Source organism: Carcharodon carcharias, chromosome 13 (genome assembly GCF_017639515.1).
Source record: "Carcharodon carcharias isolate sCarCar2 chromosome 13, sCarCar2.pri, whole genome shotgun sequence".
Classification (NCBI taxonomy): Eukaryota; Metazoa; Chordata; class Chondrichthyes; order Lamniformes; family Lamnidae; genus Carcharodon; species Carcharodon carcharias.
Genome location: NC_054479.1, coordinates 134063710 through 134087853, shown reverse-complemented (window position 1 = coordinate 134087853; position 24144 = coordinate 134063710). Strand labels below are relative to the sequence as shown.

The window sequence follows — 24144 nt, the reverse complement described above, 5'->3', positions numbered from 1 at the left end:
TTCACCTTACGAATTCAAAATTAGGTTCTTTTCACTGTGGAGCCAGTTGGAGGCTTGCAGCTGCCTTTTGACCTTACATTGCCTCTGCTCTGCACACCCGAAAAACTACTGAAGTTGTACCTACCAGCCCAACTGAATGTTAATTCTCATTGTATCAACAACCTCTTTGAACTTCACCTTTTAGCAATGAAACCCCTTTCATAATGCCAATTTCATGAGTAATATAGCACGGCAAACACGGCCCTGCTGATCCTGCAAAGTCCTCCTTCCTAACATCTGGGGGCTCGTGGCAAAATTGGGAGAGCTCTCTCACAGACTAGTCAAGCAACAACCTGACAGTCATCCTCACGGAATCATGCCTTCCAGATAATGGGAACTGCTAGAAAGGCATCAATTTTCACCCCACTTCTTGAATGCTCTATTCAAAAAATGCAAATGCATACTATCCTTCTTACATATCAAAACTAGTACCCAATATCAAATCACCCAGTCTACCTGGCTTTAACAATTAAGACATACCCTCAGGTTAAACCTCTATTTTAAATTAAAAATATTTTCCAAAATATTATACACATTAATAGCTTGATGACAGTCCCAGACTCCACCATCACCATCCCTGGATATGTCCTGTCCCACCGGCTGGACAGACGCAGCATAGGTGGTGGCATAGTGGTATACAGTCAGGAGTGAGGTGCCCTGGGAGTCCTCAACATCAGCTCCAGGCCCCATGAAGTCTCATGGCATCAGGTCAAACATGAGCAAGGAAACCCTCCTGCTGATAACCACGTACTGCCCTCCCTCAGCCAATGAATCAGTGCTCCTCCATGTTGAACAGCACTTGGAGGAAGCACTGAGGGCGGCAAGGGCCCAGGATGTACTCTGGGTGAGGGACTTCAATGTCTATCACCAAGAGTGGCTCAGTAGCATCGCTACTGACCGAGATGGCCAAGTCCTAAAGGACATAGCTGTCAGGCTGGGTTTGCGGCTGGTGGTGAGGGAACCAAGAGGGAAAAACATACTTGACCTCATCCTCACCAGCTTGCCATGACAGTATCAAAAGTAGTGACCATCGCACATTCATTGTGGAGATGAAGTCCCGCCTTCACATTAAGGATGCCCTCCATCGTGTTGTGTGGCACTACCACCGTGCCAAATGGGATAGGTTTCGAACAGATCTAGCAAGACAAGACTGGGCATCCATGAGGCGCTGTGGGGCATCAGCAGCAGCAGAATTGTACTTGAACACAATCTGTAAACTCATGGCCCAGCATATCCTCCACTCTACCATTACCATCAAGCCAGGGGATCAACCCTGATTCAATGAAGAGTACAGGAGGGCATGCCAGGAGCAGCACCAGGCATATCTAAAAAAGAGGTGAAGCTATAACACAGGACTACTTGCATGCTAAACAGCACAAGCAACAAGTGATAGACAGAGCTAAGCGATCCCACAACCAACAGATCAGATGTAAGCTCTGCAGTCCTGCCACATCCAATCGTGAATGGTGGTGGACAATTAAACAATTCACTGGAGGAGGCGGCTCCACAAATATCCCCATCCTCAATGATGGGGAAGCCCAGCACAGCAGTGCACAAGATAAGGCTGAAGCATTCGCAACAATCTTCAGCCAGAAGTGCCAAGTGGATGATCTATCTCAGCCTCTTCTGGTGGTCCCCAGCATCACAGTCATCAGCCAATTCAATTCACTCCATGTGCGATTAAGAAATGGCTGAAGACACTGAACACTGCAAAGGCTATGGGCCCTGATAATATTCCAGCAATAGTACTGAAGACTTGTGCTCCAGAACTTGCCACATCCCTAGCCAAGTTGTTCAAGTACAGCTACAACACTGACATCTACCCGGCAATGCAGAAAATTGCCCAGGTACATCCTGTACACAAAAGGCAGGGCAAATCCTACCCGGCCAATTACTGCCCCATCACTCTGCTCTTGATCATTAGTAAAGTAATGGAAGGGGTCATCAACAGTGCTATCAAGTGGTACTTGCTTAGCAATAACCTGCTCACTGATGCCCAGTTTGGGTTCCGCCAGGGACACTCAGCTCTGACCTCATTATAGTCTTGGTTCAAACGTGGACAAAAGAGCTGAACTCCCAAGGTGCGATCAGAGTGACTGGCCTTGACATCAAGGCCACATTTGACAAAGTGTGGCATCAAGGAACCCTAGCGAAACTGGAGTCAATGGGAATCAGGGGGAAATGTTTCTGCTGGTTGGAGTCATACCTAGCACAAAGTAAGACTGTTGTGGTTGTTGGAGGTCAGTCGTCTCAGCTCACTGCAGGAGTTCCTGAGGGTAATGTTGTAGGCCCAACCAACTTAAACTACTTCATCAATGACCTTCCTTCCATCATAGGGTCAGAAGTGGGGATGTTCGCTGATGATCGTGCAATGTTCAGCACCATCCATGACTCCTCAGATACTGAAGCTGACCACATCCAAATGCAACAAGACCTGGATAATATCCAGCCACAGGCTGACAAGTGGCAAGTAACATTCGCACCACACAAGTGCCAGGCAATGACCATCTCCAACAAGAGAGAATCCAACCATCGCCCCTTGATGTCCAATGGCATTACCATCACTGAATCCCCCACTATTAACATACTGGGGTTTACCATTGACCAGAAACTGAACTGGACTAGCCATAAAAATACCGTGGCTACAAAAGCAGGTCAGAGGCTAGAAATCAAGGATGACTAACTCGCCTCCTGACTCCAAAAAGCCTGTCCACCATCTACAAGGGACAAGTCAAGAGTGTGATGGAATACTCCCCACTTGCCTGGATAGGTGCAGCTCCCACAATACTGAAGAAGCTAGACACCATCCAGGGCAAAGCAGCCCACTTGATTGTTTGTGGATGTGATGCCATTCATTCCCTCCACCACCAAGGTACATTAGCAGCAGTGTGTACCAGCTACAAGATACGCTGCAGGAATTCACGAAGGCTCCTTAGACAGCACCTTCCAAACCCATGACCACTAGCACCTAGAAGGACAAGGGCAGCAGATAAATGGGAATACCACCACCTGGAGGTTCTCCCCCCGCCAAGAAACTCATCATCCTGACTTGGAAATATATCGCCATTCCTTCACTGTCGCTGGGTGAAAATCGTGGAACTCACTTGCTAACAGCATTGAGGGTGTACCTACACCACATGGACTGCAACAGTTCAAGAAGGCAGCTTACCATGACCTTCTCAAGGGCAACTAGGAATGGGCAATAAAAATGCTGGCCCAGCCAGTAAAGCCCAGATCCTGCAAATGAATAAAAATAAGGTCACTGGCTCCACAAGGACTGTGAAATGGTTACACTACAAATATGTCATGAACAGGTGCATTTGCGACAGCAGATTAGTGAGGGTGATCTTAAGATGATTTCTCCCCTCATGTTGGTTCATTCACCACCTGCAACAAATTGCAGTCTGGCAATGATGTCCTTTAGGACTTTGCCATCTCAGCCAGTTTATCTGCAAAGTGAAAGGTTATTATCAAAAGGGGGTTCCCGTTGCCAATGTCTGACTTGATGATGAGTCTGCATGGTGTCTGGATTCCATGTTGAGGGCCATTGCCACCCAACTGTATACCACTTTGCCACCACACCTGGTGGTTCTGTTCTGCCAGTGGGACAGCACATACCCAGGGATAGTGATGAGGAGTCTGGGACATTGGCTGACAGCCATATTTGTGTGAGCATAACTATAATCAAGGAATTGGCTTGTTCTCCTAACTTTGGCACATCCCTAGATGTTAGTAAGGGGGCCTTTGCAGAATTTGGGACTGGGGCTGAATCTGATGCTGAGGTCAAAGTTGAGTGATACAACAAAATTATTTTCTAGGCCCTTATAAATTGTAAAAGTAGTCACTGATATCCAACCATAATTTCCTTGCCCTCAGCATTTAAAGGAGGCTGCATAAATTTATAATATGGCCTGGTTAAAGAGAAGATTTTCAGCTGCTGTTTGTGAAAGTGCAAAATAGCTGAAAACACCACCCAGTTTGTTTTTCCAAAAGATATAGCTGGCTTAACTATAACCAATGAGTTTAAACAACATTACAATAATACCATTTCATGGGCAATTCACACCTTAATTTTTCGATTTAACTACACAATCATTTATGGATGTTCCATGAATGCAAACAGACATTTAAATATTAATGCTTATTAATGTAATTAAATACCTATAGATACTTCCTCAAATGGACTGTTTCCTTTATCCAATCTTCTACTATTAAAGTGACCCAATAGAGTAAGTTTTACCATTGAAGGGCTCAACTTCTCTCAATAGTTGCTGCTTATATTTTGAATGTATAAGAGAGAAGTAGGATACTACACTACATACAGAGCTGTATATTTTCACAATACATCATCTCCAAAATGACTGTCAACCTGGGATAATTTGGTTAGGAATACATTAAGCAATGGATAAAGCTAGACAAAATAGGAAGATGCTGGCTAAGGTGCATCCTATTCCTCATTAATGGCCCATGCTCTCTGATAATTAGATGTAATGCTACTGATTAATTTAGCATGCCAATAGATTGATAGCCTTTAAAAGGAAAAATGTATAAAAGCAAGACTTGACTAACAGGAAATGCCCACCAAGTTTTGCATTGAATTGGGACAGTTTAAAGGAAGTCTTTATTCCTCCAGCCTACATTCCTCTGTAATCAAATTCAACAGAATGTCTGAAGCAGTTATTAACTCCACGAGCAATGTTAAAAAAAAAATAATTCTCACATAAAATGGAGGTTAAAAATACTTCACCTTGTCATACTTTGATACTATCTCAGCTCGCTCTTCGGCAAGTTTCACTGCCGCATCCTGCTCGGCATCTGGATCTAGAGGGAGACCAGAAAAAGAATGGGTCAATATTATGAGTCTTCCACGAGTATAAATAAAGCTATTAAACAAAATGATTTCAAAATAGCTGCTTCCTCTCAGCTGGTTTTACAAAATGAAACTGGGTGCAACAGGTTGAGTCACATCTGTTGCAGACTAATACTGATACTGATTTTATGCCCTTGTAACACCAGCTCCTGACAAGTTGGTGTGCGAGTGAAGTCAACTCAAACACGATTTACCTTGAGGAAATATAACAATTGTTTTTACTGAGTGTTATATTTATAAATGATTGTTTGTGTTCTATTCGATTTTGTTGTATTTACACATTAGCCTGTAATCAAATAATTTTAGTAATAAAAGCAAAAAACTGCAGATGCTGGAAATCCAAAGTAAAAACAAAAATACCTGGAAAAACTCAGCAGGTCTGGCAGCATCTGCGGAGAGGAGCACTTGGGGTCTGACCAAGGATTATAACAGAGCTGAATAACTTTGAACCCTTTTATCCGGTCTAGGATTTCTATCTTAATTTGATGAGTAAACAATTTTATCTGGGTTATCGCCAATATTCACCTCTTCCTTTCTGAATATTTAACACCAATTATTTTCAACTAAAAATGAAAATGAAGGTCTTCAGGAGACTATAGTGAACTAATATTTGATATGGATAAAATTCATCCAGGGATATCTAGACATAGCAAAGGTCTTGACTTCCAAGTTAATTTCAGCTTTTTTTTCATGAAATAACAGGCCTGGTGTACAATGGAAATATTGTGAATGCAAATGCAAAGCAATTCTATTGACATCATACCACACAAGTGATTAGCTCACAAAGCAGGAAGACATGGAGCATGAGGCAAGCTTCTGAGATGGACTGGAATTTCACTAAACCACAGAAAGCGAAGTGAGGTTGTGAATGGAGTCACATTGAGGTGGCCTTGGATCACTAGCAGGTGTCACAGGATCAATGTTGGGGACATATTTATTTACTGTGGATGTAAACAATTTAGAATCAAAGCTATGTAGGTTTACAGATGGCATCAGATGGAGTGGGAGGGGCAGTCAAACAAGAGAGAACTGTCGACACAAATATATAAAAAATACCCACATGGGCCCCAGCTATGCCTGTCTCTTCATGGGGTATGTGGAACATTCCTTGTTCCAGTCCGGCCCACTTCCACAACTCTTTCTCCAGTACATCGATGATTACTTCGGTGCTGCTTCATGCTCTTGTCGGAACTTGGAAAAATTTATTAATTTTGCTTCCAATCTCCACCCCTCCATCATTTTCACATGGTCCATCTCTGACACTTCCCTTCCCTTCCTTGACCTCTGTCTCAATCTCTGGTGATAGACTGTCCACCAATATCCATTACAAGCCTACCGACTCCCACAGCTACCTCAACTACAGCTCCTCACACCCCACTTCCTCTAAGGACTCCATCTCATTCTCAGTTCTTTCGCCTCTGTTGCATCTGTTCTGATGATGCTACCTTCAAAAACAGTTCCTCTGACATTTCCTCCTTCTTCCTTAACCGAGGTTTTCCACCCACGGTCGTTGACAGGGCCTCAACTGTGTCCGGCCCATCTCACGCACATCCGCCCTCACGCCTTCTCCTCCCTCCCAGAAACATGATAGGGTCCCCCTTGTCCTCACTTATCACCCCACCAGCCTCCACATTCAAAGGATCATCCTCCGCCATTTCCGCCAACTCCAGCATGATGCCACCACCAAACACATCTTCCCTTCACCCCTCCCTGGCGGCATTTCGTAGGGATTGTCCCTCCGGGACACCCTGGTCCACTCCATCACCCCCTACTCTCAACCCCCACCTATAGCACCTCCCCATGCCCACGCAAAAGATGCAACACCTGCCCCTTCGTTTCCTCTCTCCTCACCGTCCAAGGACCCAAACACTCCTTTCAAGTGAAGCAGCATTTCACTTGCATTTCCCCCAACTTACTCTAATGCATTCGTTGCTCCCAATGCGGTCTCCTCTACATTGGAGACACCAAACGTAAACTGGGCGACAGCTTTGCAGAACACCAGCGGTCTGTCCGCAAGAATGACCCAAACCTCCCTGTCGCTTGCCATTTTAACACTCCTCCCTGCTCTCTTGCCCACATGTCTGTCCTTGGCTTGCTGCATTGTTCCAGTGAAGCCCAACGCAAACTGGGAGGAACAGTACCTCATCTTCCGACTAGGCACTTTACAGCTTTCCAGACTGATTATTGAATTCAACAACTTTAGATCTTGAACTCCCTCCTCAATCCCCACCCCCTTTCTGTTTCTTCCCCCCTTCCTTTTGTTTTTCCAATAATTTATATAGATTTTTCTTTTCCCACGTATTTGCATTATTTTTAAATCTTTAATGCCCTGCTAGTCTTTCCACCCCACCCCCACTAGAGCTGTACCTTGAGTGCCCTGCCATCCATTCTTAATTAGCACATTTGTTTAGATATCACCACCTTCAACACCTCTGTGTTCTTTTGTTCTTTTATCTGTGACATCTTTTGATTATCTGTTCTATCACTGCTTGCTTGTCCCTACAACCACACCACCCCCCACCCACCACTACCACCACCACCTTAAACCAGCTTATATTTCACCCCTCTCCTTATATTCACTCAGTTCTGTGGAAGGGTCATGAGAACTTGAAACGTCAACTCTTTTCTTCTCCGCCGATGCTGCCAGACCTGCTGAGTTTTTCCAGATAATTTTGTTTTATAAAAAAATCTTGATAGGTGGAGATAGTGACCTGATAAATGTTGTCATTTAATGTAGACAAAGACAAAGTGATGAGACATTAGGGAAGGGAAATTAACCATGTAAATATAGCACTCGTAGTCAAAGAACTTCCTTTGTTAAATAGGCCTGTTATTCAAAAAAAGTGCAAATTAACTTACAAATCAAGGCCTTTACTATGTCTAGGTATTCATGGGCTGCAGGAAACAACACAAACAGTGGGCATCTGGAAGTGACAGTGAATAGCATTATGAAACCAAAAGGACAGTGTTTAGAAGCAGTACAAGAAGCTAACTAGCTTTGGGGATGTACTGCCAGAGATTTATAATACAAATCCTAATAAATAATTACAAATCTACAGAAGGCACTAGTACCATGACAGCTAGATGACTGCATACAATTCTGATTGTTGCAGTACAGCAAGGAAGTGCCAATACTAAAGGCAATACAGTAAAAGACAATTAAATGAATACCATACAAAGCATCCAAGTTAAGACAACAACAGCCTGAATGTGTTTAGAACCTTGAACATAACCCAGGGAAGGAGTGTAAATGACAAAAATTGACATTGGGCCAAAGGAGGAGCTATTAGGGCAGATAATGCCAAGTTTGGTCAAAGATGTAGGTATCTTGAAGGAAGAAAAGAGAGTGAGAGCAGAGAGTGATAGGGAGGGAATTCCAAAAATTCGGGCCGAGATAGGTGATGGCATGGACACCAATTGTGAGGCAAAGGAAGTGGGGGATAAAGAAATGGCCCGAATTCGAGTAATGCAGATTTCTCAGAGTTAAAGGATTGAGGGAGCTGATGGAGCTACAGCGAGGCAATGCAACAAATGGATTTGAACATGAATGAAAATCTGAAAATTGAAGGACTGGTGAACTAGGAGCCAATATAGGTTAAAGAGCACAGGGGTAATGGATGAATAGAAATTAATGCAAGTTAGGATATGGGCAGAGTTTTGGATGAACTCAAGTTAATGGAGGGTGAGCAGTTTGGTCAGGACAGCACTGCAGTGGTCAACACTGAAATTGTGAAAGGATATATGAGGGTTACAGCAACAGTAGCCAGTCTTTGTGATAGAGAAGATATGAGATCAGAAGCTCAACTAGAGGTCAAAGTCAAATAGGATGATAAGGTTATGAACAGGCTGGTTCAGACAGACTGTAGACTGGGAGGGGAATGGAATTAGCTGGAGATCAAGGATTCTGGCAGTGGCAATGATAAAAGCTTTGCTCTTTCCAAAGTTTAATTGGAGGAAATTTGTCCTTCCCGAACAAGGTGTCAAACAAGCAGTTGATAACACAGTTGGAGTGCAAGTGTTTAGAGGTGTGGTGCTAAGTAGAACTGTGTTTCTTAAGCGTGTGGAACCTGATGCCAAGTTTTTAGTTGATGCTGCCACATATAGAGTAGAGGGGGTGAGGTCACAGTTGGATCCCATGAGTACTCCAGAGGTAATGGGACAGGTTGAAGAGTCTAGGCTTGCTTACTTGGGATAAGAGGGGATCAGGTGAGATATTATTCTATGCATTCATAATGCAGCATGTCATAAATGAAAGCACAATATGTTTGATATTGACATTAACTCTGAAACCAGAAGAGAGAGGTTTGGGTTTAAAAGAGGGCATGTGCACACAGGGTTTAGATTTAAGTGCTTTGTGTAGAGGGTAGTGAACCTGTGAATGGACTACACAGGGGAGTAGTGGAATCAGAGTCTGGAAACAGAAGTGTTGAGCTGGATAAATATTTGAAGAAATGGCTATTTATTTTTGAAAACATCATATAGTCTATTTAGATGCGTATTTACTTAATTTGCATCTTATTCAAACCTGACTGTGGCATGAAATCTGACCATAGTTACCACATCTCAGCTCACAATTTAGACTGAAATGGCAATATAGTATTTTATTCAAGCTGCATTAATGAGGGTGTCATCCTTCAGATGAAATGTCAGACAAATCATCTCTCTCCTTACCTCCAGAATCCAGTCAAAATACTGCCAAATTCTGGGACCTGATCACAGTGCTGCCACACCACAACAGCCAATCACGTAGAGTACCACATTCCTGTTATGAAATTGCATATTCCACTTGGAGCATCAACAAAATCGATCAACTATTATTTAAGAGTACATCTAGCCCTTGGTTTCGTCAGAATTTCTGTGTCAGCCTTCCTCTAACACACTACAATATGATACTTGTCCACAACGTATTGCAAATCATTCAATTCTTGCAGCAAATTTATTCAAGCTCAAAGCAAATTTACACCATCTGGTTTTACTTGTGAACCAGTCACATGCAAATTTCTAAAAGAGAAAGTAAACCAACTTACTCAAATCACTGAAAATTTATACAGTTATTTTGCCTCAACATTTTACATTTACACAGCACTTTTAAAGCATCAAAACATCTCAAGGCACTTCACAAGGGAATTATTGAAATTTTTTTTTATTCAGTCATGGGATGTGGGTGTCGCTGGACAGGCTAGCATTTATTACCCATCCCTAATTGCCTTTAAGTGGTGGTGAGCTGCCTTCATGAACTGTGAGAGTCCATGTAGTGTAGGTACCTCCACAGTGCTGTTAGGGAGGGAGTTCCAGGATTTTGACCCAGCGACAGTGAAGGAATGGCAATATATTTCCAAGTCAGGATGATGAATGGCTTGAACAGGGACTTCCAGGTGATGGTGTTGCCATGTGTCTGCTGCCTTTGTCCTTCTCGATGGTGGTGGTCATTGGTTTGGAAGGTGCTATCTAAAGGGCTTTGGTGAGCTCCCGCGGTGCATCTTGTAGATGGTACACACTGTTGCCACTGTGTGGTGGTGCTGGAGGGAGTGGATATTCGAGATGCTGGATGGGGTGAGAATTAAGCAGACTGCTTTGTCCTGGATGGTGTCAAGCTTCTGGATGGAGCTGCACTCATCCATCACACGACTGACTTATGCTTGTTGATAGTGGATATGCTTTGGACAGTCAGGCTAGTGACTCACTACAGAATTCCTAGCCTCTGACCTGCTTTTGCAGCCAGAGTATTAAAATGGCTAGTCCAGTTCAGTTTCTGGTCAATGCTAACACCAAGGATGTCGACAGTGCGGGATTCAGCGATGGTAATGCCATTGAATGGGGCAATGGTTAGATTCGTCCTTCTTGGAAACAGTAATTGCCTGGCACTTGTGTGGCAGGAATGTTGCTTGGCACTGTCAGCCCAAGCCGGGATATTGTCCAGCTCTTACTGTATTTGGACATGGACTGTTTCAGTATCTGTGGAGTCACCAGCGATAATGAACATTGTGCAATCATCAGCGAACATCTGCACTTCCGACCTGATGATGGAAGGAAGGTCATTGATAAAGCAGCTGAAGGCGGTCAGGCCATGGACACTACCCTGAGGAACTCCTGCTGTGATATCCTGGAACTGAGACGATTGGCCTTCAACAACCACAACCATCCTCCTTTGTGCTAGGTATGACTCCAAACAGTGGACAAGTTTCCCCTAATTCCCATATACTCTAGTTTTACCCATGCTCCTTGGTGCCACAGAGTCAAACGCTGCCTTGATGTCAAGGGCAGTCACACTCACCTCACCTCTGGAGTTCACTCATTTTGTTCATGCTTGGATTAAGGTTGGAATGAGGTCCGCTGAGTGACCCTGGCGGAACCCAAACTGGGAGTCAATGAGAAGGTTACTGCTGAGTAAGTGCCACTTGACAGCACTTCCACCACTTGGCTGACGTTCGAAAGTAGACTGATGGAGCAGTAATTGGCCAGGCTGGATTTGCCCCATTTTTTGTGGACATGTGGATGCTGCCAGTGTTGCAGCTGTATTGGAACAACTTGGTTAAGAGCACAGCTAGTTCTGGAGCACAATTCTTCAGTACTGTTGTTGGAATGTTGTCAGGGCCCATAGCCTTTGCAGCATCTAGTGCCTTAAGCTGTTTCTTAATATTAAGGGGGGCAAACTGAATTGGTTGATGACTGGCATCTGCAATTTCCCAGTTCACTCTAGCCAGCTCTGCCTTCATAATTGCCCTTATGTTTAAAACAATCATCTTAAAAAAAAACACACACACACAATGTTAAATTCAATCAGATTATGATCACTGCTACCGAGAGGTGCCTTCACTATGAGGTCATTAATTAATCCTGCCTGATTGCACACCAGCAGATCCAGGATAGCCTGCTCTCTTGGATGGCACTAAAACGTAATGCTCTAAGAAACTGTTGCAAAAAGACTACGAACTGATCGGCCAAGTGACCTCTGCCAATCTGATTTTTCCAATCTATATTTACATTAAAATCACCCATGATTATTGCCACAGCTTTCTCACAAAGCCCCATTATTTCTTCCTGTATACCCTGTCCTACAGTGTGGATACTATAAAGGGGCCTATAAAAAACTCCCAGAAGTGACTTGTTACTTTGGCTATTTCTCATCTCCACCAAAACTGATACCATATTTTGATCTCCAGAACTAAGGTCATCTCTCAGTTTTATGCCAATGGCATCATTAATTAACAGAGCTATCCCTTCACCTTTTCCTAGCTTCCTGTCCTTAAATGTCATATATCCATGAATATTCAGTTTCCAGTCTTCATCATCTTGCAGACATGTCTCTGTAATGGCTAACAGATCATAAATATTTATTTCTATTTGTGTTGTTAGTTTATCTTTGTTACCAGTGCATTCAGACGCAGAGACTTTAGTTCTGTCTTTTAACGATTTTTGTAACCTCTACCCTTATCTGCAAGTGCACTATTAGGCTAGCAGCAGTTGAATCAGCCACATGAATTCATGGTCTTTTTGTCAATCAGGTAGCTGGCATGCAAAACCCCACCACTGTTTGAAAATCTTCAGCCAAATCATTGAGAAGTCTATATGACCTTTGGGTGCATTTGTGTCAAATACCTTCCACACAAGATTAGGGGTGTTATTCTTTAAAAGATGCAAAACACACATCCCTTAAAACATCATCCAACTTAACCATGAAAATGACAGTGAAGAAGCTGGGCAACAGTGGACACTTGCCTCACTCCTTTCAAGAAAGGGTGGTTTCAGTCGATCTCTCATTTACCCATATACCAACCTTGGGGCTGAAATGCATATCCTGACTGCATTAAAATCAATACATGAAATGCTTGAGCGAGTGGGATAATGTGGTGATATAAAAAGAGAACTGGGAATGGATTTGAAATTCTAAGATTGTCTGATTCATCTTGAGTTGGCTGTTCTTCTCTGGTTGCTAGCCACTTCCTCCTATATGGTTGATGTTTTAATGCTGATGATTTCACTTCAGGTGAGAAGTTTCAGTTCAGATTAGATGTGTGAGAATGTCACGTTCATACCGAAACTAGGCTTAGCATCGCACAGGTCACTGGTGATATATTAATAACTGTGCACGTAGCTTTTTGAAAACAATCAGTGCTTTCTCTGCCATGATGCTTTGACAACAAAAAAGTGGTTCTGCAAACACTTGTCTCCTATCCCATAATCATTTTGTGCAACACTTCTCATGTTTGTGTTAGTTTAAATCTTTCTGGCCCATTTGTCAGTGGCTTTTAAACATTCCTATTGTGGCATTTGTATCTTTCTCCAAGTTTTCTCTCTGTGGTTCTTGTGCACCTTTTACTGATGGAGTCAATTTCTGTTGCCTTCCCATAACAAATTCAAGCACACAAAACAGGATGATACTCATAAGCTTGAAACTGATCATGAGCCAAGAGTAAGCACTCTGAAAGTTTACTTCCTCAAAACATTCACAAGGAAAGTACATGTTCTCCAATGCCAGAACCCCAATACACCAAAAAATTTACGAAGGAATAACTCAAAGCTCCAAGCTTAAGTTAGAATGAGATCCTAGACAACCAGATAGAACAAATGGATCATTAGTGTTCGATATTTTTTACCTGTGCAATGTTGATGAGAGAAAATTTTGCAAGTAAATGGCAATTATTAGAAGGGAGTCATTGGACTGTGCAGAAGTATCAGCAAATTAGAAACACGCAACATGGTGCCCAAATGCAAAACATACCAGGAACAACAGATTCATGAGACTTACTTCAAGTCATTTGCTTTGGAGAAGTAGTTGATAATGACTTGGAGCTCAGTTTCTGAGTGAGTGCTCACACAAACGTCATCTGCATACTTAAGATCAACAAGTAAGGTTGGAGTGATTTTGGTCTTGGATTGAAGGTTGTGTCGGTTGAAGAGTTTCCTATCTGCTCTGTAAATTATCTCCATGCCTTTCACTAAACACCTGGAAAACTACAGGTCCTCTTCTAACCAGCTCCCACAGCACAACACCTTCCATCAATTAAGATCAACAGTAAGATTCTGGAAAATGAGGAACACTTTGTGTTTTGGGAGTCTCCTCTTGAAAGAAGTTCTTGACCAAACTCATCATCTCCTCCAATGTGCCAGCTCAGCCTTCGGCCGACTGAGAAAAACGTTATTTGAGGACCAAGATCTCAAATCTGAGGCCAAGGTCATGGTTTACCAGGTAACAGTAATCCCTGTGCTCCTACATGCTTTGGAGACTTGGGGAAGCTACTACAGACACCCAAAGCACTGGAAAAATACCACCAGTGGTGCCTTTTCAGATCCTCCAAATCCAGTGATAAAAAAGGCTGTCCAACAGCAGCACCATCTCCCAAGCCAACATGCCCAGCATTGAGGCACTAATCACTCAAAACCAAGTCAGCTGAGTAGGACATGTTCGTTTGCCTGACCCCAGATCCCCTAGACAAGTTAGAATGAGATCCTAGACAACCAGATAGAACAAATGGATCATTAGTGTTCGATATTTTTTACCTGTGCAATGTTGATGAGAGAAAATTTTGCAAGTAAATGGCAATTATTAGAAGGGAGTCATTGGACTGTGCAGAAGTATCAGCAAATTAGCAACATGGTGCCCAAATGCAAAACATACCAGGAACAACAGATTCATGAGACTTACTTCATTCTATTCGAAACTCATTGCAGGAGGACACTCCCAAGAGAACATCAGAAATGCTTTAGGGATATCCGCAAAGCATCCCTGAAGTGGTCAAACATGACCCTTGAGACCTCCTGGTTCATGACCTACCAAAATTTAGAATGTTGATTTGGGAAGGCAGCAAACACACCGAAAGACTTCATCAGGAATATGCAGAGGCAAAGTCAAATGTTGGAAAGAGCACACAAACCTCCAAACAACTCATACCGAACCTTTCAAGCACAATCTGCCCACCTGTGGCAGAGTTTGTATATCATGCATTGGACTTATCAGCCATCTCAGAACCCATCGAAGAGTGGAAGCAAGTCATTCTCGATCCTGAAGGAGTGCTTAAGAAAGAGGCTTCAAGTCAGTGATTTTTAAAATAACAGTCAATTATTCAGAAGAAGGTTAAGGATTATCTGTACAATAGTTTGGTAAACAATAGGCATCTCAACTTCAAAGAGGGCAAGTCTGCCTGCCAACCTTCCTTGACACCTCTGAGGAGCTGACAGTGAAAGTTGACTGCCAAATATCTTGGGGTTTACAGTAAAGTGCCATCTACAAGCTTATGAATTAAGCCCAAAGCTGTAGGCATTTGAGATAAAACCTGGGACTAGATAAGAAATTAACTGAAGATTAACTAAACATCAATTCTGAAACTCAATGCAATCTGGTTACATTCACAATCAGCACTAAACTGTGAGGCAGAGAATCAAACAAGGCATGCCAGAAACTACAGAATGGACTAAACAAGTAAATGAGAATGGACTAACGTTGCATTTATTTGTGAAACAACACGAGGCGGGAGCATTTCCTGCACACGCGCAGAAGCAATGTCAGGCTGCTTAAAGTGAGACACACCACAGTTCTGCTTTGTCGCTGAATTATGCATTTCTTTTGAAAGCTTGTGTTTTATAACTGTCTTCTTACAAAAAAATCAGTTAATGGAAAAATAAACTGCAACTTCTCAGTGAGAAACCATTTTAATAGTCAGCTTGTGATAGCAAAAATAACTGTAAATTCAACATTGCTTCAATTCGAAATTTTATCAAAATTTTAGATAATTATAAGTTTTGAATAACAAATAAATATTAAAGCAAAAATCATCACCAACATGGGACTCAAGGTCATGATCCTGGCAGTGAGATTCCCATTCATGACCAATGGAGCTAACTCGATTTTGCAGGACACTTCAGAAAGCCTTCAACAAGATGGTTTCCCAAATAAAAAATCAAATGTGTCTTTTGAAACTGTTTCAATTTGTGCAATTTTTCCAAACTGCTGCAATTCCTTAGAAAGACAGATCAATATGATTTGAATGTCATTTCTTTCCTCTCTGTGCCTCCCCCAAGTTAAAGTTGAAACTCGTTCAGAAATTTGTCTTTTTACTTTATTTGTCAATATAATGCCACTGCAGTTTATTAGACATTCTCTGCAGCAAGGCTTTTTTTTTTTAAACCAAATGCTCTGAACATGAGCATTTTTAAACCACAGATGCTTCTAAGTCCAGAAAAACAACACAGGCAGCCGCAGTAAGGGCCAATGCACGTGCTCAACCTTTCCTCTTGTCTTTTCGGTTGGCAGCAGGGGCTATAAATGATAGGCCAAACAATGGCAGATGAAGCTTAATACAGACGTGTACTAATTATTGTACATAGGAATGAAAAGCATGTATATCTCATGAACAATGTTATAAAGTCAAGAATTAATTTCGAAGGGACATAGGAGTCTTAAAAAACATGACAATCAACATAACCAATAAATCAACATCATCTTTAAGCAGTTCTTAGCAGCTTCCATGATCACTAAACACTTAATCTTTCCTTAGCCATCAGCATGTGGGATTTATAGAAGTTTAAATTTAGCCCAAAGAATTGCCAGAGCCTCATCATAATATTTTGCTGCCCAATTCTCTTTTGCAAAATGAAAGAGAGTTAGGATCTCCTCGAAGATAGTTCATACTGAAAAGGAGTTAGACAAAATTTACAACATGCACACAGGCCCTTCAGCCCAACCAATTCATTTTGATTTTTACCCTTTATGTGAGCAAATCATAATTTTGTGTGCTCATCCTCTTCCAATGTCCCTTTATCTCAAGAAACCATTTGTGAACCAGTTCGGTCATGCCTCCTACAGCAAGCAGAAGTCTTAAACCATATAACTACTACCCCAATTAAATTTTTGTTATTAGTTAGGAAAAGGTGGCAGTTCCTAACCAAGCAGCTGATGGGGGAAGGAAACAGTGCTTGGATGAGTTTGGGAAGGAACAAGATTTTGCAAAAGTAAATCTTGTGCCACTGGCTCTTTGGACTTGTGATCCTGGTCAAAGATTAGGAAGCAAATGCTCAAAATCAACTCTTCCAAACCCCCTTTGGTTGGGCCAAAGACACTTCCCGAAGAAACCCAAGTCTGACCTGGGGATGTGATGACCATATTCTTTTGTGCAAGGTATGTTTCCAGCTAGTGGAGAGTTTTCCTGCTTCCCATTACCTTCGATTTTTTAAACAGCTCCTTGGTGCCATACTCACAAATACTGTCTTGATGTCAAGGGCAGTCAGCTTTAGTTCGCCTCTGGAATTCAGTTATTTTGTCCCATGTTTGGACCAAAGCTGTAATGAGGTTGGAGTCAAGTGGCCCTGGCAGAGCCAAAACTGAGCAGCAGTCAGTGGATTACTGGTTAATAAGTGATACTTGGTAGCAATGTCAATGACACCTCCTATAGTTTGATCATGACCAAGGGTAGGGGTTTTTCATTCATTCATGTGTGAGCATCGCTGGCTAGGCTGGCTTGCCCACCCCTAATTGTCCTTTTTCAGAGGGCATTTTCAGAGTCAACCACATTGCTGTGGTCCCAGAGTCACATAGGCCAGGTAAGGATAGCAGATGATGTAATAGCTTGCCTGGTTGTGTCATGCTTTTTGTGAAGAGGATATAGCTGGGCAATTTTCCACAAAGCCAGGCAGATGCGAGTAGTGCAGCTGTATTGGCTAGAGGCATGGTTAGTTTTAGAGGAACCAGTTTTCAGCAACACAGCCTTTGTTGTATCCCATGCATTCAACCATTTCTTTACATTACATGGAGGGAGTCAAATTGGCTTAAGACTGGCATCCGTGACAGTGGGAACCTCAGGAGGAGGCGGAGGGGGATCATCCACTCAACACTTCTCGTTGAATATGTTGACAAGCATCTGGTCATTTGCACACGTGCTGGACTCAATCATGGAGACTCCTCCTGTTAGCCACCTTCATGACTGGATGTGGCAGGCCTGTAGAGCTTTGATATGATCCTCTGGTTGTGCGATCACTTAGATCTGTTAGCACGCTGTTATGATTCGAGGCCACAGCCCCAAGTTTTTCCTAAGATCTGGTTAGGGACCAATAACATTTTGTTTAAAGTAAACAAGTTTCAGATTCAAGGCACTTGCTAAGAGAATAAAATCACAAGATTCCATGGGTTTTGAAAAAACAAAAATAAATTATACAAAGTCAAAAAGATAAAGCAATTTACAATATTTTTCTTATACATTCAGGGTTAATATGAGGGACATGTTAATTAACAGGCAAACAGTGGTCAAACACAAACCGTACAATAAATAGCAAATGCAACCAAGGCGATCCCACAGATTTCTCAATAACCCACCCAAATGTCAGTTAAGAGTCAGCTAGCCTTGTTGAAATTCTGCCTGCCTCACAAGGGACTACAAACTTTTCATTTTCAAAGACCAAGCCTCTGACTTGCTTCAAAGCCATTCCAACTTGGACTGCCTCAATGGCTGCACACTTCCCAGTGTTTCTCCTGAGACTCCATCCCCTAGTTTCCCAAGTCTGCACTTCAGCATCTACCTACTGGCACAACTTCAGTTCTTTAGCTGGCTAGCTTCACTGGGCTGCATTGCCCCTGCATCTCACCAAGCTCCAATCTCCCAGCTACATCAAGTTATAAATGGCTCCCAGGGTTTTTTCTGAGCCTTTCCAGCACGGAGCCAGTGATCTTCTGCCATCTTTGCAACTTCAAGACTTCTGCTGAGCCCCAACTGCACAGTGCCAACGAACAGCAACACTTTTGCCACCTGGAGCCTGCCATCAGCAGCAACTTTTTGGTATGACCTTTTCTCCTGCTGCAGAACATTCACTCCCCCAGCAAACACAGGTAAATTGAAACCCTATAACTTTAAGCTCTACTCATCTCCACGACAACATAGCCTTAAGGCTCACTGAAAGCTTTTAAATTAATTATTGCTATAAATCCCAAAACAAAACAATTCTCAGCTACCTTTCTTTGTTAGTATCGTCACCTTGTCTCCAATTCTCCAGCTAAGGAAGCCCACCTGCTATTTTATGATCTTACCTTTAGAGCTGTAATCCCCTCAAGTTAACATGGCCCCAACCTTTTAAGTGTACCAGCCTTCAAGCTGCTTTAGTTGCATTTATCCCATTTTCTACCATTAACTTTAATCTTCCCAGAGATAAAAATTACCTCAGAAATATGACTGTGAACCATGAACTATGTATTTATAACAATGCACCTATTCCTGTCTTGTAGCTTCATCACATTGGTATTTAATTTTCAGATATGCCTGGTGCCGTTCCTAACATGCTCCCCTATGCTCCTTGTTGAATCAGGGCTGGTCACTTGCTTTGATAGTGATGAAGGTCGAGAGATATGCCAGGCCACGAGGTTAGATTGCAGCAGAGTGCCCTTCTGCTCCTGCTGACGGCCTACAGCACCTCATGGATACCCAGTTTTAAGCTGATAGATCTAATCTGAAGCTTCACCATTTGGCATAATGCTGGTGTCACACAACACAATGAAGGATGTCGTCAATTTGAAGATGAGATTTTGTCTCCATAAGCACCCTATGTGGGTCACTCCTACCAATAATGTCATGGTCAGATACATCTGCGACTAGTTTGGTCAGGGCAAGGTCAATAAGTTCTCACATGGATTCTCTCTCCACCTGCCGCAAACCCAGTATGGCAGCTACGTCCTTCAGGATTCAGTCGGTCATGGTACTATTGAGCCATTCATGGTGATAGTTATTTGAAGTCCTCCACAGAGAATACATTCTGAGCCCTTGCTGCCCTCAGTGGTCTTCCAAGTGGTGTTTAACAGAAAAATATACTCATTCATAAGTTGCGCGAAGGCAGGTGGATATCAGGAAGATAATCATGTTCGATCTCATGATGAGTCTTCATGGAATCTGGAGTCAATGTTAAGGACTCCCAGGGCCACAAACTCCTTACTGAATACTACTGTGCACCACCTCTGGTGATTCAACTTGCCAGGGGACAGGGCATGCCCAGGTTTGGTATCATAGGATTCTGGAATGTTGGCTCATACACTAAGAAAGAGGGAGAGGAGGCTATATGGCCCCTCAAGGCTACTCCACCTTTCAATAAAATTACCAGTTCCACTTTCCTGTATATTCCCCACAACCCTCAACTCATCTATAGTTCAGAAATCGTTCTATCTCAGCCTTGAATATATTGTAATGACTCAACCTCCACAGCATTCTGCGGTGGAGAATTCCAAAGATTCACAGCCCTCAAAGAAGAAATTCCTCATTTGTCTTGCATGAGTGACCCCTTAGTCTGAAACCATGCCCCTAGTTTTAGATTCTGACAAGCCCCTTCAGAGTCTATGTTACAACACAGTCACTTCTCATTCTTCTGAACTCCAATAAGTATAGGCCCAATCTGCTCAAACTTTCCTCTTAAAACAACCCCTTCAACCCAAGAATCAACCGTGAACCTCCTCTGAACTGCCTCCAATATAAATGTATTATTCCTTAAGTAAGGAGACCAAAATTGTACACAGTACTTTAGGTGTGTGCCCTGTACAGCAATAGCAGGATTTTCCAACTATCATCCTCCATCCAACTTGAAATAAAGATCAACATTCCATTTGTCTTCATAATTACATGCTGCACCTGCATGCTAACTTCATCTACAAGAAAACACAGATCTTTCTGTAGCACAGCATTGTGTACTCAGTCTTCATTTAAATATTAAATAATAATATAGGTATGATACTGCAAATATGGTTTTGTCCTGGAACAGCTCTCAATTTTGGCATAAGGCCCTAGATGTTAGGAGGAGGGCTTTACACAGTCAATTGGGCTGGGTGTGCCTTGGTCATGTCAGAATCCAACGTCTTGGCTGATGTGGGGTGATGCACCTGGTTTTACTCTGGCAGCAGTGTCGATACAACTGAGTGGCTAACTCAGCCAATTCGGTTGGTAGTACAGCAACAATTACACTGCTGAGGGTCTGAAGTCATATCTGAATCAGACTGGGTAAGGATGTCAGGTTTCCTTCCAGAAAGGACATGGTGAACCAGATGGGATTTTACAACAAGCTGACAGCTTCATGGTCACCATTATAGATTTATTCCAGATTTGATTAACAGTTCACAAACTGCTGTGATTTGAACAGTTATAATGGCACAGGAGATGACCATTTGGTCCCTCGAGTCAATGCCAGCTCTCTGTGGAGCAATCAAGTCAGTCCCCACTCCACCTGCATAGCCCTGAAAGTTTATTTCCCTCAAGTGCCCATCCAATTTCCTTTTTGAAATCATTTTTTGTTGCTTCCACCACTTACAGCAACGAGTTTACATTCCCCTGTATCTCCTAACCAAAACCTTAAAGCTATGTCCCTTACTCCTTGCACCAACTAATGGGAACAGCTTTTCTTTGTCTACCTTAACTTATATCACACCTCTATCAAATCTCCCTTAAACTCCTTTGTTCCAAGGAAAAATAACCCAAATTTCTCTGACCTAATGTTGTAGCTAAAATCCCTTTTCCCTGGAACAATTCCGGCAAATCTCCTCTGCAACCTCTCAAGGACCCTCATCTGTCCGAAGGTCTTGTGACCAGAAATAGACGCAATACTCTAGTTGTGGCCTAACCAGGGCTTTATAAAAGTTCATTATAACTTCCCTGCTTTTGTGTACTCAGTGCCTCTATTTATGAAGCCCAAGATGCCATATGCTTTGCTAACAACCCTCTGACTACATCTTGCCACCTTCAATGATCTGTGCACATGGACCCCAAGGTCCCTGCATACTCTTCAGAACTGTGTCATTAAGTCTGTATTGCCTTTCCCTATCCCTGATGACAAAATACATTACCTCACAATTGTGTGTTGAATACCATCTGCCAATTTCCTGTCCATTCTGCGAGACTATGTTCTGTTGCAACGAATTTGTACCATTAGCAAATTTTTAAACTTTACTTAGTATTCCATCAAAAAAAGCAGTGGTCCAAGAACTGAACCTTGAAGACCACCACTGTCACTACAACTTATTGTTTTCTGTCTTTAAGACAATTATTTATCCAAGGTGACACTGATCCTCTTATCCCATGAGCTTCAATTTTGTTAACCAGCCATTTATGCAGTATTTCGTCACTTTCTTAAAATCCAGACAGACAACATCCTTTGCATTCTCTTCATCAATCTTCAAAAAAATTCAATGAGATTAGTCAAACATGATCTGCCTTTTACAAATCTGTGCTGGCTCTCCTCAATTAACTAAAACCTCTCGAAGTGCTGGTTGATTTTTTTCCGATTATTGTTCGACCTGCCACCTCAGTCTGCCTCTGAGTGGAAGGCAATGGCAACCCAACCCTGACAAAAACTACCAATAACAATAACTCAGGATGAAGCATCAGCAGACGATGAGCCAAGGACCTACCTTCGGGGAAAGCACAAATAAAAAATTGTTCCTAAAACCTAACACAACACTGATGTTAAAATGACCGACCTGTAGTGACAAGGAATTTCCTTATACCCTACCTTGAATAAGGATGTTGTCATATTTGCCACTCTCCAACCCTCTGGCACCTCCCCTGTATCTCAGGAAAATTGGAAGGTTATGACCAGCCCTTCTGCTATCACCACTTACATTTCCTTTAACAAACTAGGATGCAAGCCACCTGGACCAAGCAGCTTATCTACTTTTAAGCATAGTCAATATTTCCATTACAACCTGCCTATCAATTTTCACCCCATCCCTTACCTCTGCCACCTCTGACCGATATTTCATTCACATCCTCCTCCTTAGCAAACACAGATACTAAGTTCTTAAGCAGTCCAGCCTTGGCCTGCACCTCAAAGAATATATCACCTTCTCAGTCTTGATGGATCCATCCTGCCTCTTATTACCCACATGTCAGTGGAGGATTTTTGGGCTCCTTTTATGTTAACTGCCATTCTATCCTCATATTCTCTTTACTGGTGTTAATTTCCCTCTTTGCTTCCCCTCTCAGCTTTTTGCATTGGGTCCGGTTATCACTTCAAGAATTTACTACATCATATACACACTTTTTTTTTGTTTAATCATATTCTCTATCTCCCTCGTCAACCAAGCAGCCCTGGCTTTAGTTCCCCTGCTTTCATCCATGCTGGAGTGTATCTAGCCTATACCTGAAAAATCTCCTTGAAAATCACCCATTGTCTCGTTACTGTTTTACCTACCAATCTTTAGCTCCATTTTACCTGGATAGATCCTTAATCAGCCTTGTTCCAATTTCAAAGTTTGAATTTAGATTGCTCCTTGCTCTTCTCCACTACTAAAGTCAACTTTATTATTACTCTTCGCAACAATTTGCAATGTAAGCAGAACTATATACACACCAGCACTAACATGAGTATAAATTCTACAAAAATTTCCAATCTGACATCAGTGCATTATGACCATTTCACCTAAATGTTTGCATCCTAGATTTGACAGCTGTACCTTTCCACTGATTGTTACAGCAGTTCATTTTCAACCCAGCAACATAGAATACAGAATAAGTCAAGTACCTCATACATACAGAGAACCTCTCCCTTTAAATGCATACTACTCAAAAACAAGAACTAATCTCAATTCCCTTGCAGAGATTTCCTTTTATATACCTGTCATGGTTCCTGGGGAAAGGGGAAACAAGAGGGAGGAAAAAAAATAGGCAGCTCATTCTCATTGGCACATGCCTGCAAAAATGCCAACGACTCACAAACACATTATCAATTGCTATTTGATGAAAGAATTTGTTCTAATAAGGTAAATAATTACTTTGAAAGCAACAAATAGCAAGTAGTTAACAAAAAATTGAGAAAATATCCCCTTTCACATTCCTATCAGCTTTGGATGAGACATCTATAATATACCAGCTTCACTGCAGATTATGAAAGAAACTGGAAATAGTATCAAATAAATGAAGTGCCAAAAACAACAATTTTATCCTCCGAATCCACTAAAGCAGGTTTGTCTAACGTATAGCCCGTGGGCCTGGTGCAGCCCACGATGCAAATGTATGTGCCCCCTCAAAGTCAGCTTTCAAAAGTCCATTCAAACAGGTGAGTTTCAATGGAAGACTCTGCACGGAACTGCTCCACCAACCACAGGCCATTAGTCTCCCATGTCTGCTGCTGATAGGTGCATTTTTAGCAGAGGCCAAGCGAGCGAACGAGCAAACGGGTGGGGGCGCAAGGCTGGGCAAGTTGGACATAGTGCCAAAGAATGAGTGAGTGTGTGGGCATGCTTGAGATACACCGAATGTGGAAGAAGCAAAAGGCAGACG

At 42.4% G+C, this 24144-nt stretch overlaps 1 protein-coding gene across 5 annotated transcripts in view; it reads right to left on the bottom strand.

Moving 5' to 3' along the window:
• The window catches only part of usp6nl (USP6 N-terminal like), a 250985-nt gene that overhangs the window by 145791 nt on the left and 81050 nt on the right, over nt 1-24144 (bottom strand). For 4 of the 5 annotated variants that reach the window (XM_041203381.1, XM_041203378.1, XM_041203379.1 and 1 more), the window contains exon 3: nt 4787-4860. The exons of the other annotated variant lie outside the window; for it this stretch is intronic. In XM_041203381.1, coding sequence (XP_041059315.1) covers nt 4787-4860 — 74 coding nt within the window. The remainder of the gene's footprint in view (nt 1-4786; nt 4861-24144) is intronic. 5 annotated transcript variants of the gene reach the window in all.